Source organism: Phalangium opilio, unplaced genomic scaffold (assembly GCF_054372755.1).
Source record: "Phalangium opilio isolate 3A_F unplaced genomic scaffold, DU_Popi_V2 ptg000042l_1, whole genome shotgun sequence".
NCBI lineage: Eukaryota > Metazoa > Arthropoda > Arachnida > Opiliones > Phalangiidae > Phalangium > Phalangium opilio.
In genome coordinates this window covers 2878019-2894333 of record NW_028324166.1, presented here as the reverse complement: position 1 = coordinate 2894333, position 16315 = coordinate 2878019, and the positions used below count along the sequence as shown (strand labels likewise).

General features: G+C 35.6%; 3 protein-coding genes across 3 annotated transcripts; all 3 read right to left on the bottom strand.

The window, feature by feature from the left end:
* Positions 1–506: 506 nt before the first annotated feature.
* Positions 507–1387, bottom strand: LOC149678329 (glycine receptor subunit alpha-2-like). The gene is made up of 3 exons (XM_089837040.1): positions 1312–1387; positions 837–1000; positions 507–770 (listed from the first exon to the last, which is right to left on the bottom strand). Exons 1-3 carry the CDS (start codon positions 1385–1387, stop codon positions 507–509), a joined length of 504 nt encoding a protein of 167 aa, XP_089693166.1.
* A 10777-nt stretch (positions 1388–12164) lies between these two features.
* LOC149678328 (uncharacterized) lies at positions 12165–12940 on the bottom strand. Its single transcript, XM_089837122.1, has 2 exons — positions 12844–12940; positions 12165–12760 (listed from the first exon to the last, which is right to left on the bottom strand). The coding sequence occupies exons 1-2, from the start codon at positions 12925–12927 to the stop codon at positions 12500–12502; spliced, it is 345 nt and encodes a 114-aa protein (XP_089693248.1). The 5' UTR covers positions 12928–12940; the 3' UTR covers positions 12165–12499.
* Positions 12941–13021: 81 nt separating this feature from the next.
* On the bottom strand, positions 13022–16015 carry LOC149678327 (gamma-aminobutyric acid receptor subunit rho-2-like). Its single transcript, XM_089837039.1, has 6 exons — positions 15995–16015; positions 14859–15085; positions 14257–14339; positions 14052–14192; positions 13840–13924; positions 13022–13172 (listed from the first exon to the last, which is right to left on the bottom strand). Exons 1-6 carry the CDS (start codon positions 16013–16015, stop codon positions 13022–13024), a joined length of 708 nt encoding a protein of 235 aa, XP_089693165.1.
* Positions 16016–16315: the final 300 nt, after the last annotated feature.

Sequence of the window (16315 nt, the reverse complement as noted above, 5' to 3'; positions counted from 1 at the left end):
ATTTTTAGTTGTACATTTTAAGCGACAGATACGAGATTTCGAGCAAATGCGATTATTTTGATTTTTTTTGGGTCAGACAGTCCATTAAGCGATTGAGAAACCGAGTCCCGGATTAACGGAGTGCAACTCCACTTGAGGTTTGAGTAATTATACACTTTTTTATCAATTTATCTTGACCCGGCCTAATTTTATCTGAATCAGTTTAATCACTGAAACTTAATTTAAAAGATATAGTTCATTCGGTAACTCATTTCCAGTCGCGGTTAGTGTAAGGTCATGTTAAGTGTTCGAACATATTCCGATACTTGGCTCTGATCGAGTAGTGTTCATTAAACAAGCCCATTTGTCAACGTAATCACAATAACAGTTACGTGAGTACCTTAACATTTTAATTGAAATATATGAATCATCTAGAAATATTACTCTGAAACATTTGCAAATCAATTTTTTAAAATTTCTGTCGCTTGTCCAACAATAAGCAGCGTCTCTTAGCATGCAATCAGACCTTATGAGAGTTTCATAAAACATATCCAATATAAAACAGTGAAAGTGAAAAATGCCAATGGGAAAACCACACGAGACGCCCGATCTAGTAAATTGTCTTTCTCAATGGTGGGTTGCGATGGTTTGCTTGGTTTTCTAAAGGCCTCCAATGACTGCAAGGTTAAAATACGTCTCAGGCTCGATTTTGACCGCGGTTTATTGAATGCTTGCAATGGAATACGGACGCTAGATATATCTTGGTTTTTCTTCATTTCATTTTTCTTGTTCTAAAACACGGATGTTTTAGTCTTTTGACGATGTTCGCAGAAAATTAACAATTAGGACTTGGTTACCTTGAGAGTTTCCAAGCTAGAGGTTTTCCTGCTCGTGGCCTGAGCCAGGGTAAACTCGATTAACGATAAGAAAACTGTAACCATGCAACCCAGTAACCAAACGTCCATCGCGGTCAAGTAGTCCAAAGTCGGTAGGGCTAATCGTGCATGCGCTATTGACGTCGCTGTAAAATACGAATGTAAAATATATGAGGTGTTTCTGATAAGTCTGCCATAAATTAAGGGCAATGTTCTTTGGGCGGTTTTGAGTCGAAAATGTTCTATGCCATCTTGACATCCCTAGTTATGATTTGAGTGTTTTAGGGGTCAACAACAAAAACAGGAAATTAGATACAAGTTTAAAAATTCACATCGAATACCTAGTCCTTTGTGAAACCTGGGTTTCTTTGCATCATGTAAAATTATTAGGACAAAAGCTACCAAAAGAATCGTAAACTTCATGCTAAACGCTTTTTCACAAGTTATTCAATCTGACCTAACGTTAGAATGGCAGTAACTCCTAACGTGACACGTCCAGGAACCGCATTGACATCCAACCAGAAAGAGACCATGGATATGCATACAATTAGAAAACTGCGTAGATATAAAGAGTTGGCTCTTATAGTTAGGCGGCATAGCCCAAAAAATTTAATTAATTGTGCGTTTTGTGATTAGAGTGTCACACTTTTAGAGGAGCTTGCACACATGAGGAGGATAAATTTTTTTAATGGAGGCTTTTTAAATTGTTGTTGTGAAGGCCGCCATCTTGAAAAAATGGCGGTAGACTGGATAATAATATTGAATGGCTATATCTCTGCAAGTTACCGTTAGATCATTTTCATTCTTGCAGAAAACGATTGCTTAAAATATAGGCATGATTGAAATGTTGGTTTTTCCATTATAATATTAATTAATCTTTAAATGATTAATAGTCAAATAATTATAGTTTTGCCAAAAAAAGGAAAGCTATTAATTTTCTCTAAAGGAAATTTCCATGTACATTTTCTTTTTCAAGTTTTATACTACACTAGCTGTCACCCGCGGCGTTGCTCGCGTGTAATAAGAACTTCCATTAAAATGATATATAGAATGGGAAGATTTTACTGATGACTAATATTTTTATAGCACCCTTGGAGTGAAGGCACTCGGCGTTGCCCGTCGGGACATTTTTAATTACTTTCCATGTGGACATTATTCCATAATGAAGGGTTTATAAGTTTTTGGCCGCCATTTTAAAAGATGGCAACAAATCGAACTCAAAAGACCTTTCAGCCCATCTATAGGTTAAGGAAACCAGTGTACTAAATATTTGCGAAATCGGTTGAAACGCGCGGACCTTTTGCATAGAGAAGATTTTCTTACATTTCTGGCCGCCATTTAAAAAGATGGCGAAAAATCGAACCTGAAAGACCATTCAGCCCGTCTTAAGGTTAAAGCAAACCAGTGTACTAAATATTTGTGAAATCGGTTGAAACGCGCGTACTTTATTGCATAGAGAATATTTTTTACATTTCTGGGCGCCATTTTTTAAGATGGCGTCGGATTGGAAAAATCTTTCTTAGTACGTGCCTACTAATTATGAGTAACGTTCCTGCAAATTTTCAGCTTTCTAGGGCAAGCGGTTTGGGCTGGGCGTTGATTATCAGTCAGTCAGTCAGTCAGGACTTTGATTTATATAAATAGATAGATGATAAGTCAAAAACGCATGGTAACAATGGATATTCCGTTTTTTAAACATAGGCGCGAAAACGTTTTGGTTTCACTTAATAAAGGATTATTTCGACTGGTGTTGGATTTTTCGTAAACTGTAACTAAAAGCTATCTGTTTCTCTTTTTGAAAAAGAGACGCATAAAAAAAGGTTCGTGTTCAACCGCGTGTGTTGGATTATGAATTATGACAGGTTTTGGTTGAATATCAAAAATATCAAGTTCTACTAAATGGTTTGCGAATATTATAAATGAAATTCATATTATGAATTTTATTTAACTTAGCCTATACATTCATTTTAAGCAATATGGCGGCACATTCATCTTGCAAAATAAATTGGGAACTATGTGTTCTCTGTCAATCCAATATTGTCAGCGAGAATTTAGTATGTTCTGATAAAGGACGAACTAAACGTGCAGGCATGGGATATTTGTCACTAGCTGAACATGCAACTAAAGGCTTTCCATAAAATAAATCAGTTGCCGAAAACAATTAGTATTGAAAACTCATAATTTTGTCTGTCAACGATTTTGTGCTATTTTTCAAAGTGGGCCTGACAATAGAATAAGGGAAAATAATACACTATATTAAATTTTGATTTGTTAATTTTCATAATTTAAATTATCATTCGAAACCGAAGAAACCGAGCTTTCTAATGCCTCATAAATACGTTTTATATCTTAAACGGTCATTGTAATAATTTAAATATCGGTGTAAAATTTAAAAAAATTAAATATATAAATTTGATTAAGTTGATATGGGTATATTAAGTTAGATTACGTTAAATACTTTCGTTTGCTGTAAAAATGAAGAATATCTAACGATAACTTTCAGAGATATAGCTAATTTAAACTATACCCACATTCATCGCCATTTTGTCAAGATGGCCGCCGTCTTAACAACAATTTAAAACGCCTCCTTTAAAAAAATCAACCTTCGCCATGTGTATAAGCTACCCTGAAAGTTTAATACTTTAATCACAAAACGCATGATTTTATTGTTATGCCGCCTAACTATTAGTTTCACTGTTATTATTGAAAATGTAAGGTTAAAAAAATAGTTTCGTAAAAATACCTTGGAATGTAGGTATTGACAATACTTGCTAGCAATGATCGAACAAGCAGCAATTCAAGATGAAGGAGAGGAAGTTCTTGCCCAGCTACACGCAAATGAAAAAAATATTAATTTTGGGGTTCCCATCTAGGACAAAAAGTTGGCAGCCAAATATGCGTTAGGCCTAAACTTGCGTATGTGAGGTCGATGCGGAGATAGCTATAGGTCACAAGGGGGGGGGAGAGGAACTATATCTCTCCGGCCCGGGATATCCTGAGTGGTGGATTTGAAATTTCGCCCATGCGCAGAGAGAAAAAAATACCAATTTCTCTCTCACTCACAAGGATGGAGGGGGGGGGGTTTCACTGTCAAAGCATATTTTTCCCTGCTGTACGGGCACCTAAACGAAGTGCCTTGTGAGAGGTAAGAGATGGGGAATTCATAATACATTAGGCCTAGTATTTTTAGCTACTAAGAAATGTCCCTTTTTGTACATTTGACCGAAAGAAATTGATATGCTATGCTAGGCCTAGCTCTGGAAATAATATAAACCCCATTTAAGTTTGATTTTCGCAGTATTATTCAATGCAGTGTGAATTTTATAATTTGAAATATTTACCGAATTCAGAAATACTAGAATTTCTACCGTTGTAATATATCATGTAATTCAATGGTTTGAAGTTGCTGAAAGATAAAATTTGTTCCTCTGGCAAGAAATCGGACCATGAAAGTTGGAGATTATACTTTGAAGGTGGAGTAACTGTAATATACGCGCTACATTGTATTCAGTTGCCTTTTAACGTGAAATATAAGTTCCAGTATTATTATTTTACATATTCCGATATGCATGCTGCAATGTTGCGAATCCATTGGAAACATACGGAAATCCATACTGCAGCTGAGTGTTAAATAATGCCTATGAACGTAGATTTTGTTATTATTAAGTAGCTAGTTGCCCTGGTGTTTTAAGAAGGTTTGAACTGAAAAGAGTTTACTGTCTGCATGATATTCGTAACTAAGGTTTTATAGTACTTTCAAATTTAATAAAATGAGGCTTAATTACAGGTTAATAATCAAACTTCGGATGGGCATCGTACCGTGGGGTGAATTCTATAACTGTTTGGTAAATCCTTAGCAATCAACCCACAAACCTTCATTGTCTTGACGTGGGACAAAAATCTGCACATGCGCATGCGCCTTGGCAAGTAGTTAAGCTCTAATAGAGTAATGATGATGGGGGAACTATTTATCTCGTATGTGATTCGGTTTAGTAACCTTGTGCACTCCAAATGTAAAATGATGTTGGGAAGAATCATGTTACAATTACAGTCCCCGCTCTCGAAGAGAAGTATTATATACTTCTGATATTATAGAAACAAATCAACATATAAAATGAACGTTGTTTTCCATCTCATATGTCCGTGTTACTTTACCGTGATGTCTTGATGGTTTTTTCCACTAACCAAACCCCCATGATGTTTGGCGTTGTGTCTTTGTACAAATCGACTTTCTTGGCATTGAGAAACATCAAAGGTGGTTGCCAAATGCAATTCATAACTTTAGAAGGAAAAACAACAAAATCGATGTCTTCGGTCTCGTTGATGCAAATCAAGTTGGGATCTCTCCAAAAGAGAGCTAACATAATTTGTAGTCCAACCTGCTGTAAATTGGAATCATATCATCTTACTAATTAAAATTTCCCAACGTGCATAATCTTGACAGCTTGAGTTCGCAATCATCAGGAATCAATGTGTAGCCATTTTCTCAACGTATCTAGGCGGGCTTTGAGGGAGGAGCTAAACTAATATATGATAAAGTTTTCGTTACGAGTAATTTTGTGTTGAACACTGTCCCCGCTAGTGACTTCGCATTGCTACGCCACAGTCATATGACCTAGCGACTTTATTACCCATGCGCTAGGAATTTAATCACACGACCAACCAATGAAATTACAGTTTGAAAGACGTCAGAATTATGACGCACGACGGAGAGCATTCAAGCCCTGCTCACTAAACTCATGATAGAACTTAACATGGGGGCACAAAGATGTCTTTAAGTTTATGGATTCCTGTCTCCGTAAGTACAGGTCTGTCTTAAGTCAATGTAACCTAAGCATCTGCCTTATTTCTTTTTTTCAAATCTTGGTTTTAAACTCACCATTTTTTCTTCATTCACGTCAAACACCGATAAAATCACCACTAGAACTTCTACTTTTAGTGGATCTTCTGTTTAGATAATAAAATAATATAGAGATTGGGTCAAATTTAATGCACAATTATGATATCTTAAATTACTGCTTGTTGCTTTTGCCTAATGTAATAAACATTAATTAATTGTAATCAGTGAGTTTTAACACTACTTTCCTTCTCACAATATTTAACATTTTGTATTTGTACCCCTCATAGCTAAGCTTGCATCATAGTTTCAAATGAATATCTTTAAATATTATATTATATCTTATGATCTTACGATAATATTAATTTGAGTTTAATTTATGTGTATTATAACTTACTTGTAAATCGATATTCATCATCATTAGCGCAATAGTTTTGCTTCAAACTCCTCCATTCAAAGCCTTTGTTGTCATCTTTTTTACTATAGGTAAGATTGTAAATATAATTATTAGGTTGTTTATTACGCTTTTAAATACGTGTTTAGAATTTCCCAAAATAACTTTAAGGTAAATTCTTCTGTTTAGGTTAGGTTAAAGTTTGGGATAGGTTTAGCTTTGGTTTACTCAAAATTTGTTAAATCTACTCTAAAACTATGGGTCGAAGCTGGAATACAAATATCTAATAAGAATCGTTGTGAACTCATATTTGCCACTTTAAAAATATCTATGCGGGTTTTGTGGGCGGTGCTAGATTATTATCACTCACGCGTCATAATTCTGACGTCTTTTAAGTACAATCATCATGAGTCACAGAAATCAAGAGTTATTTTTGTCTGTTAATTTATTACAGTTATGCTAGCTGCTTGGTTTTTAATTTTGGATATATCATTCACAAAAACTACATTAAGATTAGTTTAAAATATTACAAAATCTTTACGTACCCATAAATTACGATCGCCAAGTTTAAGATAAGTACTATGGTTGCGGTTACCAAAAAGAATACATCCGCCATATCGTTCTCGTGCAATTAGAACAAATAAATTTCCCCAGTTTCGTTCAGTTCATTAAAAGTAGTAGTTATCATTCAATACCCTATGAATTAATATTTAAGTATGATATTTTTCAAACCGAAATTGTGCTAGAGAAGGAAATATAGGACCGGACCAAGCCTATTCTCTACACGCGAGGGCTTTTGCCTTTCTGGCAAAGGAATTGTCACGGTTGGTAATTACAATTTAAAAATTTATTACGACTGTGGTATCGATCGTCAAGGCGAGACCTGCCTTCAATATTAATTTCGTCAAATGGAATTTTATGGTAGAGTTAGCGTGAATGTCGTTATTTCAATTGAAATAGACTATTCCATTATTTCCTGAAGAGAAGCAAACACCACAGGTTGTGTCTACCATTAGAATCACTGTTCTCAGTGACTAGCCATCAGCAGAAAACACAACACAAGAGAAACACATTGTCTAAATAATGGTGGTTTATTTATCGATTAATTATGCCTTAAGCGTATTTTAAATAGTACACCCAGTACAAAACCGTGAAAATTGTAAATGAAAGTGGGAAAACAACACGAGACGCGCGGTCGAGTAAATTGTCTTTCTTGATCGTGGGTTTCAATGGCTTACTTTGATTCTGAAGACACGCCAAAGATTGCAACGCTGTAATGCGTCTGAGGCTGGATTTCGAACGGTATTTGTAGATTTTCAACAAATTTCTCTTGTAAGATGTTTTCAAATCTTTCTTCATTTCATTCTTCTTGACCTGAAAACATATACGTCTTAGCACACTTAGACCAATAAGCAAACAATATGTTAGAATGTAAAATGTCTTACTTTGAGTGTTTCCAAACCGGCGGCTTTCCTGGTCCAGGTCTGAGCCAAAGTAAATTCGATTAACGACAAGAAAACGGTGACCATACATCCCAGTAACCAAACGTCCATCGCAGTCAGGTAGTCCAACGTCGGTAGGGCTGAACGAACATGAGCGATTGTTGTCGCTATTTTAAAGGATTAAATGTTCATTAAGAAATCTGGCCCTCTTCGTGAAAACTTAAAATGAGTTCGTTTAATTTAATTCTGACCTAGTGTAAGAATGGCAGTAACTCCCAATGTGACACGTCCAGGAACTGCGTTGACATCCAACCAGAACGATACCATTGATAAGCATACGATGAGGAAGCTACATGCACATTTAGATTTTAAAAGTTAACGCTGTTCGTTTGTTTTGTTTCTTTTACCTTGGAATATATGTATTGACGACATTCGCTACCAATGCCCGAACGAATAACAAGTTGAGATGAAGGCTAGACCTGGTGTGTCCAGCTACAAGTATTTTAGAATTAAAACCAAACCCAAATTAATCACCAATATCCAAGGGTTATGGAGGGAGGTTGCTTAATCTGAGAGAAATCTGTGGAACGACTCAGATCGGATGGGTAGAGTAATAGGCGAACTAAATTGTAATCGTTTCTTCCGTAGCCCTACTTAGCCAATTGCCATTGAGTCCAACTATTTCTCACCCATTTTTGGCGTCCCACCCTACCTGAGTTGTGCCACAGTTAGCGCGTTGATTTATCGCAGATTATGCTTCATCTACGCATGGACGTTAAAACATTGTCCTCTAAATCAAGAAAATAGTCAAACATATGTACTTGGACATCAGCCTGCAGATCTTGTTTAGATGGATCAATTTCAAAATTTATTGAACCTAGGGCTATTGGACAAATAATCTTACCAAACTCGAAATAGGTAATATTTCTTCCATCGTAAGATATCAGATAGTTCAATGGTTTAAAGTTGTTCAAAGATAAAATTTTGTTTTCTGGTAGGTAATTTGACCATCCAAGTTCGAGGTTGTATTTCACGGGAGGAATTACTGTAAAATAAGGACTTTTTCGTAAACATTTAACAGATAATATGAATCGTTGTGCCTCTATATGTCTTATATTAATTTCTGTGCGGGTTTTGTGGGCGGGGCTTGAGAACTTACTATCCGTCACACCTCATAATTACGTGATTTCATTGGTTGGTAGCCACGCTACATGCAACCGCAGCGAGAAACATTAGTCGCGAGGTAAATCTCGTCATACATAAGGGATAGACAATTTCGGAAATTGCATACAGAGAATTAAATCAACGCACAGGGACGAGGCCTCCATTGAGGTATTCTCCCTAGCGCCAAGCTGCAACCCCAGACTTGGCTCGACTTCACAAGCAATGCCTCTAGAGGTGCTTCATAGCGCGAGGGTGTAAAATCCCAATGGCTGTATCGCCCACTGTGCGTTGGTTTCTCTGAACGCTATTTCCGAAATAGTCTATAGGTTAGCTCCGCCCACAAAATAATCCGCCTAGATACGTTGAATAAATGGCTACACAACGATTCCAATTAGCTGTATTTATTCCTGAGAAAATGTAGTATCTTTACATACGTGTGTAGATTTCGACGGAGCAATGTTGAGAATCCATAGGAAACAAACGGAAGTCCGTATTGCAACTTAGTTTCAAATAATACCTACGATGAATTAAAATTTGTTTCAATTAAAGAGTAGACTGCGCGGAAGACCAACCGGTACATCAAATTATTTATAGTATAGTGGATAAGGGCGATTCTGAATGGAAAACGATTTATTGAAATTTGCCGTGAAGTACACCATTTGCAAGTTTTATTTGAAATGCCACTTTATTAAGGGGTCATCCTTAAAAACTCTCCAGTCATAACTTTTCAAAGGTGTCCCTCGTGGCGAAATGCCATAGAAAATTTTCGACTCAAATTCGTCCATTCTGTACATCGATGCTACCACCTTTTATCTTGCAAAATATTTATATTTCAAAATGTATTTTTAAGTCTTTAATAAATTCGATTATTATTGTATGTAGCTGGAATTATATCAATTGGCTTAGCCTTTTTTCGAATTGTTTCATCGTTTCAAGAAGCAATTAGTCAATTTTGATTGAACCTTCTCGATAGTTCTTTGATTATTCGATTTTTGATACGGTTACTCGAGAAATTGTTGTAAATTCGAAAAAATATAACATTGATTTTTCGCGACACTCAATTTTTTTTACTGTTAATTAAATTTAAGCCTAATTAATGTAGTTCTTTGCGAACTACATTATCATGAAAAGTTTAAAAGTATCTATGAAGAAAAGGATTACCGTGAAGTTTTCATGGTTTTCCCATTATACCAAACACCCAAAGTGTTAGGCACAGTGTCTTGGTACAGTTCGGACTTTTTGCTGTTGAAAAACACCAAAGGTGGATGCCAAATGCAATCCATGACTTTGGGAGGCAGAATTACAAAATTGATGTCTTCTTGGTTCGAGTTGTGCATTAAATTGGGGTCTCTCCAAAATAGCGATAAGACTACTTGAACATCGAACTCCTGTTGACCAGAAATGGGTGTTTCTGATTAGTCTACCATAAATTTGAGGGGTGTTCTTTGGTCCGACTGAGTGAAAATGCCATAGAACATGGGGTCTAAAACATTTAGTTTCGGATGTACGGTCCCTATTATAAGGAAATTGGCAGGCATGGGGAGTAAGACATATCAGCCTGCCCATCTTGTTTAGTCAATTTCAATAGCTTCCAATCTAAGAACGTTAATGAGCCTTTATCAAGCAGACGTTTAAGTTTAAAGTTAGAAACGTGCCTAAGCTGGTACTGTGAAGTGTTCAATAGGTAACAGCACAAGAGTGGATGGGTATTTTGAACAATACCTTTAACTAACGATGTAAACTTGATACTAATTAAAGAAACATTTACTTCAAACTCTTGTGCTGTTACACTTTGAACTACTTTACACTACCAGCTTAGGCACACTTGCTATGACCTTGAAATGAAAAAATAAACAATTGCATGTTCCAAAAATGGGCCTGGCTGAAACAAGAAGAAGGCTGCTGTTTTCTTTAGAAATTTTCGTTAAATCTTACCATTTTTTCTTCGGAAATATCAAATATGGACAAAATTACCAGAAGAGCATCCACTTTTACCGATTCATCTATGTAAAGTGTGAAAATTATTAAAACTTATCTTCTCCAATGGTGGCTCATTTCAGTCTTTCTAAATCCAAGATTCAGAGACTAAAAATTCTCTAGCAAATCGAGCGAGGGTTGTCACGTGTTTGTTCTTCAGAGCCCCTTTTCGCACAGCTACAACACCCTCTTTGAAATAATGGAAATTACCACAAATAGGAAATTATATAACTTTCGAAACTTATTTGTTTTTAATATCAGAAGGGGATATTAGAATAAGGATGACACTGAATCCTCTTAATACTTCAGTTCTGAAACATGATTCTCCCCATGCTCACCCTTTTTGTTTGCTCTCGAAGTAATCCGTAAACTAGTACAAGTATTAAAATATAATATTTTTATAGAACTTACTCGTGAACCGGTATTCATCGTCATAAGCACAAACGTTTTGCTTCAAAGATCTCCATTCAAAGCCTTTGTTTTCCAAATCATTCGCTTTACTATGAACGATAAGCAAAAGGCCATTACAGTAAATTCTATTGCTATGAAAAACGTTAGATGCGACACTGGGAATCTTCATCTCGCCTTCTACATGAGTTAAACGGAAATCTCGAGATTTGGTAGCTTAATAAAGTAAGCTCAAAAGGCTTGGGCCAATGAAACGTAAATAAAGAGGTGTCATACCAGCTCGCCCCACCTCTAAAAGAAACATCACAGCACTACCAGAACTCCCAATGTCACAAACGATCAGAATTTATTGAGTGCGTTTACAAGGAGAGACTGGTCAAAAGGTCACAACTGGTCAAGAATCCCCGGCCAATGAGTGCCCTTCCGTTCAATGTGTTTAGGGTGCCTTTAGGAGATACTGACCATTGACTTTAAGTTTGACCAGTCTGCCCTTGCGCAGTTGAACACAATGTTATCAAAATTGTGTACGTACGAATAATTTACAACCGCTAAGACAGATACGATCACAACAATGGAAAATAATGAAATGCCCATTTCGTTACGTTGAAAATATATCAACTCGAAAATATCCACTATTCTTCCAACACACTATTGAAAAGCTTTAGCCAATACGATGTGTACTGTGCGAACGTCTTAATTTCTAATTGTAGAAAATAGCGTTGAACGTCGTATTTCATACTAAGAACACACTTTGTGTGGCTTTGTTCAAGATTTATTTACCTTACGGTGAAATATAAGTGTACAAATTTCGACTTCCAGTAGGTTTCGTGGTTCAAGTTCTAACAGGTGGCAAATGAAGTAACCTTTCGTGCTCCAAATAATATTTTCCAAACCACACAATAATGCACCTTACATGCATAATTCATACTGATAATTATATGATTGGGGAAGTAGTGTAAGTTTTATTGCGAAATAAAGTACACCTGACACAAATTTTATTGTCGACGTTTAATACTAACTTATTTTATAATTTTACACAAGGATAGTGCTTGGGAATTAATTATCCCTAAATAAAGTCAGACTAATTATCTAGTATATTATCGGTAAATTAAATCAATTCATGTTGCTAAAGCGAGTCGAAAAATGATTAAATTCTATAGTACCAGTTGTCCTTTAATGATCTAACCATATGGCAAGTTCCATGAAAAAACATGCCACGGTAACTATAAACAATATCTTGTGACTATGTCGGTAAACAGTTTTTTTTTACTTCTAGATCTCATTAAGTCTTTAGCATTACGAGGTACGGGTAGTGTCATATTTATGGAACTTATCTTATAAACTTATGCTAGAGCGTAAAGCCGTGTGTTTGTAGATTACTTGCCTTATAACTTAGGTGATTTCTTTATCGGTTATGTATGCCTTATGCGTATTTTAAGTAGTACACCCAGTACAGAACCGTGAAAGTGGTAAATGACAGTGGGAAAACCACACGTGACACGCGGTCGAGTAAATTGTCTTTCTTGATCGTGGGTTTCAATGGCTTGGTTTGATTCTGAAGACACGCCAAGGTTTGCAACGCTGTAATGCGTCTGATACTGGATTTTGAACGGTATTTGTAGATTTTCAACGAACTTCTTTTGTTAGATGAATCCAAATCTTTCTTCATTTCATTCTTTTTGGCCTGAAAACAGATACCTCTTAGCACACTTAGACCAATATGTAGACTTCTAATTACACAATATGTTTGAATGTAAAATGTCTTACTTTGAGTGTTTCCAAACCGTCGGCTTTCCTGGTCGACGCCTGAGCCAGAGTAAACTCGATTAATGACAAGAAAACGGTAACCATGCATCCCAGTAACCAAACGTCCATCGCTGTCAGGTAATCCAAAGTTGGTAGGGCTGATCGTACATGAGCGATTGTTGTCGCTGTTTTAAAGGATTTAATTGTGCTTTGTTAAATCTCGTCTGGTACGAAGTTCAGTATAAATCTGACCTAGTGTAAGAATAGCGGTAACTCCTAACGTGACACGTCCAGGAACTGCGTTGACATCCAACCAGAATGATACCATCGACAAGCATACGATGAGAAAACTACATTGAAAGAAAGCTGTTCATAAGTAACATTTTGAATAGTTGACTATGAAGGAGTATTATCATAAGTTTATAAGATATGTTCCATAAGCTTGTCACTGGTTATTGAGAGCTTATCATGAAGTGAAGTAAGTGAAACGTCATAGATTCTCGTAAAGCGACGCCTTTTGAGGCGATGTCAAAGTCTTATTACAGACATAATAGGAAAATGGACTGCAAAACCCAGTGTAGCTGTTTCTCGCTTGTCGTTCTCGAACTGGCTCGAGCAGTAAATCTCCAGCATTATGAACTTATACAGGGTGTTTGTGAAAAGTCCATCAATAATGAAAGGGCGTATTTATTGGGCCATTTTGAGTCGAAAATGTTCTATGACATTTTGCCGTCCGAGCCACGGTTTTCGAGTTATGATTTGAATATTTTAGGGATGACCCCTTCATTAAATTAGCGCTGTCTTTCAATTTCTTAATTAAATTTAAGGGGTCATCCGTAAATTACTCCAATCATAACTTGAAAACAGTGGCCCGAACGGAAAAATGTCATAGAACATTTTCGACTCAAAATGGCCCAATAAATACGCCCTTTCATTATTGATGGACCTTTCACAAACACCCTGTATAAGTAGTGTCATAGTTATGGAACATGCGTTATTAGTAATTCTTCTTATTACCTTGGAACATATGTATTGACAACGCTCGCTACTAATGATCGAACAAACAGCAATTTGAGATGAAGAACAGGAGTAGGAGTTCCAGCTACAAATATTAGAATTAAAACCAAAACCGTAAAATCAATTATAACAGCGCTGTGCAAATATTGGTAAATGATTCCATCAAATTTGTCAGGGAAGATAGAGAATAAGCGATATTGTAAATGTCTTACCAAAATCGAGAAAGGTAATATTTCTCCCATCATAATATATCACATAGTTTAAAGGTTTAAAGTTGTTGAAAGACAAAACTTTGTTTTCATCTAAAAAATTCGACCACCCAAGTTCAATTTTGTACTTCATGGGAGGAGTCACTGTAAAAGAGAGAATTATTTCGTACGCATTTAGCCGGTATATTAAAAGGGCTTTTTTTCATACTTGATACCATGTCGACAGAACAATATTGAGAGTCCAGGGGAAAGAAACGAAAATCCATATTGCAGCTTAGTTTCAAATAATACCTAACGAAGATATTTCTTACTCTCATTTGTAGACTAGTTATTGTCCAGATATCAAATATTCGAAATGAAATAATTTAGTCTCGAAATATTTGAAATGTTATGTAAATCTATTGTTGAATGTAATCAATTTCATTAATTTAATTTTCTGTTTAATTATTTTAAGTTAAAGTATTCGAATAATTTTTATTTTGAATTGACTAGTAGTTTAGATTAGTGATTCGATAAGACAATTAAGATGTAAAAAAGAGGGTAGGGAACCCTCAGTAGAGGGACGTCCATTGCAGTCTGTGTTAAAAAAAATCCACGGCGCAGGCGCTTAAAAATGAGACGGAAAGTGTCCTTCCTTCTTCCTTCATATAGTTACATAGAAATGTTCTATTTTGATGTTATTATTCAACATTTATTCGATTAATCGATTTTTGATTCGATTACTCGAGGTATTAGATAAAAAAAATTCGAAAAATTTAATATTTGTCCCGTTCATATTCAAAAATTCCAATTTTAAGATAAAAGGATTACCGTGATGATTTGATGATTTGTTCACCAAACCAAACACCCATAATGTTAGGCAGAGTGTCCATGTACAGCTCAGATTTTTTGCTATTGTAAAATACCATGGGAGGATGCCAAATGCAATCCATAACTTTTGGAGGTAACGATATCATATCGATATCTTCAGAGCTTTCATTGTATATTAAATTGGGATCTCTCCAAAATAGAACTAACACAATTTGAACATCGAATTCCTGTTGACAAGAAATATTGCGTATAAATGTAGAAATCGTTAAGTTTTCTCAAAAAAAGATAAATCTCAAAGATTTCAATTAAAAGTTATGATTGTTCTTAAAAGGATACTTGCATTGGAAGTCAATAGCTAACGTAGCAAAAATGGACAATTTCTGTACCTATGGTCTAGCTAACGATCGTGGTTTTCACTAAAATTTATTTAACCTAACTAGTAATAGTAGTAATGCTAGTTTCTTAAAATTTGCTTTAAACGAATCCTAAAAATCAATAAAATGTTTTGTTATTTAATTGGGATTAAGTGTATGTATGTTTTGAGCATAGTCTAACTTTTCAAACCCTCTTTTTCCCTGTCTGGGATTGACATAAAACAATTAAAAAAAATAAAAATCATTTTCCAATACTGCTTGTGGTTTCGATAACCACAAAAAGTAACAAAATGTTTCACTTTTGCCACCTTCCGGAGAAGGGTATCGGTTCAAACAATATAAAGTTTTTTCTAATATTTTTGTTAAATCTTACCATATTTTCTTCGGATATATCAAAAACTGACAAAATCGTCAGAAGAACGTCCACTTTTATTGTTTTATCTATGGAAGGGATGACAAAAATATTATAACTAAGCTTGACGTAGGATATTTCGCTCGTTTCGGGTAGCTAACCTGGGTGTTTCAAAGACACTAAACACTAAATATTCTTTGGGCAAACCCAAATGAAATATCTACATTCCTTTTTTTAAACTATAGTTTTAACAACTACCAAATTTAGTTAAAAGGCGCTTAGTTAGAGATTGATCACAAAGTTACAATCCTATTAGTGTGGGGTTATCGGACCATTTTTAAAACTCTCCCATGTGTTTTTGATATCAACCATCATGGACTAACGAATTGTGGCTTGTCCAAAGAACTTACTAGTAAAGCGATATTCATCATCATGAGCACAAACGTTTTGTTTCAAAGATCTCCATTCAAAGCCTTTGCTTTTCAAATCATTCGCTTTACTATGAACAATAAGCAGAAGTTCATTGCATAAAAATAGCGGCGGCGTTTCATGAAATTCTTAAAGGCGGTTCCAAGGACGGACTGTCTATACGTTCACAAAAACCACCGGTTAAGAGTTCCCTTTCAGTGTTTAAGGGTGACCAGTGACTCTTAAGGTTGACCCAGTCCGTCCATGTGCCGTTCAACGAAATGTTTTGGTACTTACGAATGATTTACAATTGCCAAGCCAGA

What these genes read in the sequence shown, in the direction of transcription:
- LOC149678329 (XM_089837040.1), bottom strand. Translation starts at nt 1,387, where the DNA reads ATGGTCTCTTTCTGGTTGGATGTCAATGCGGTTCCTGGACGTGTCACG. An exon ending in TACTGCCATTCTAACGTTAG is followed by an intron (nt 1,001 to 1,311) that starts GTCAGATTGAAT and finishes CGTATTTTACAG; the next exon opens with CGACGTCAATAGCGCATGCA. An exon ending in CTAGCTTGGAAACTCTCAAG is followed by an intron (nt 771 to 836) that starts GTAACCAAGTCC and finishes TCCGTGTTTTAG; the next exon opens with AACAAGAAAAATGAAATGAA.
- LOC149678328 (XM_089837122.1), bottom strand. Translation starts at nt 12,927, where the DNA reads ATGGTTACCGTTTTCTTGTCATTAATCGAGTTTACTCTGGCTCAGGCG. An exon ending in ACGGTTTGGAAACACTCAAA is followed by an intron (nt 12,761 to 12,843) that starts GTAAGACATTTT and finishes ATCTGTTTTCAG; the next exon opens with GCCAAAAAGAATGAAATGAA.
- LOC149678327 (XM_089837039.1), bottom strand. Translation starts at nt 16,015, where the DNA reads ATGATGAATATCGCTTTACTA. An exon ending in TTCTGTCGACATGGTATCAA is followed by an intron (nt 14,193 to 14,256) that starts GTATGAAAAAAA and finishes TCTCTTTTACAG; the next exon opens with TGACTCCTCCCATGAAGTAC. An exon ending in GTCAATACATATGTTCCAAG is followed by an intron (nt 13,173 to 13,839) that starts GTAATAAGAAGA and finishes CTTTCAATGTAG; the next exon opens with TTTTCTCATCGTATGCTTGT.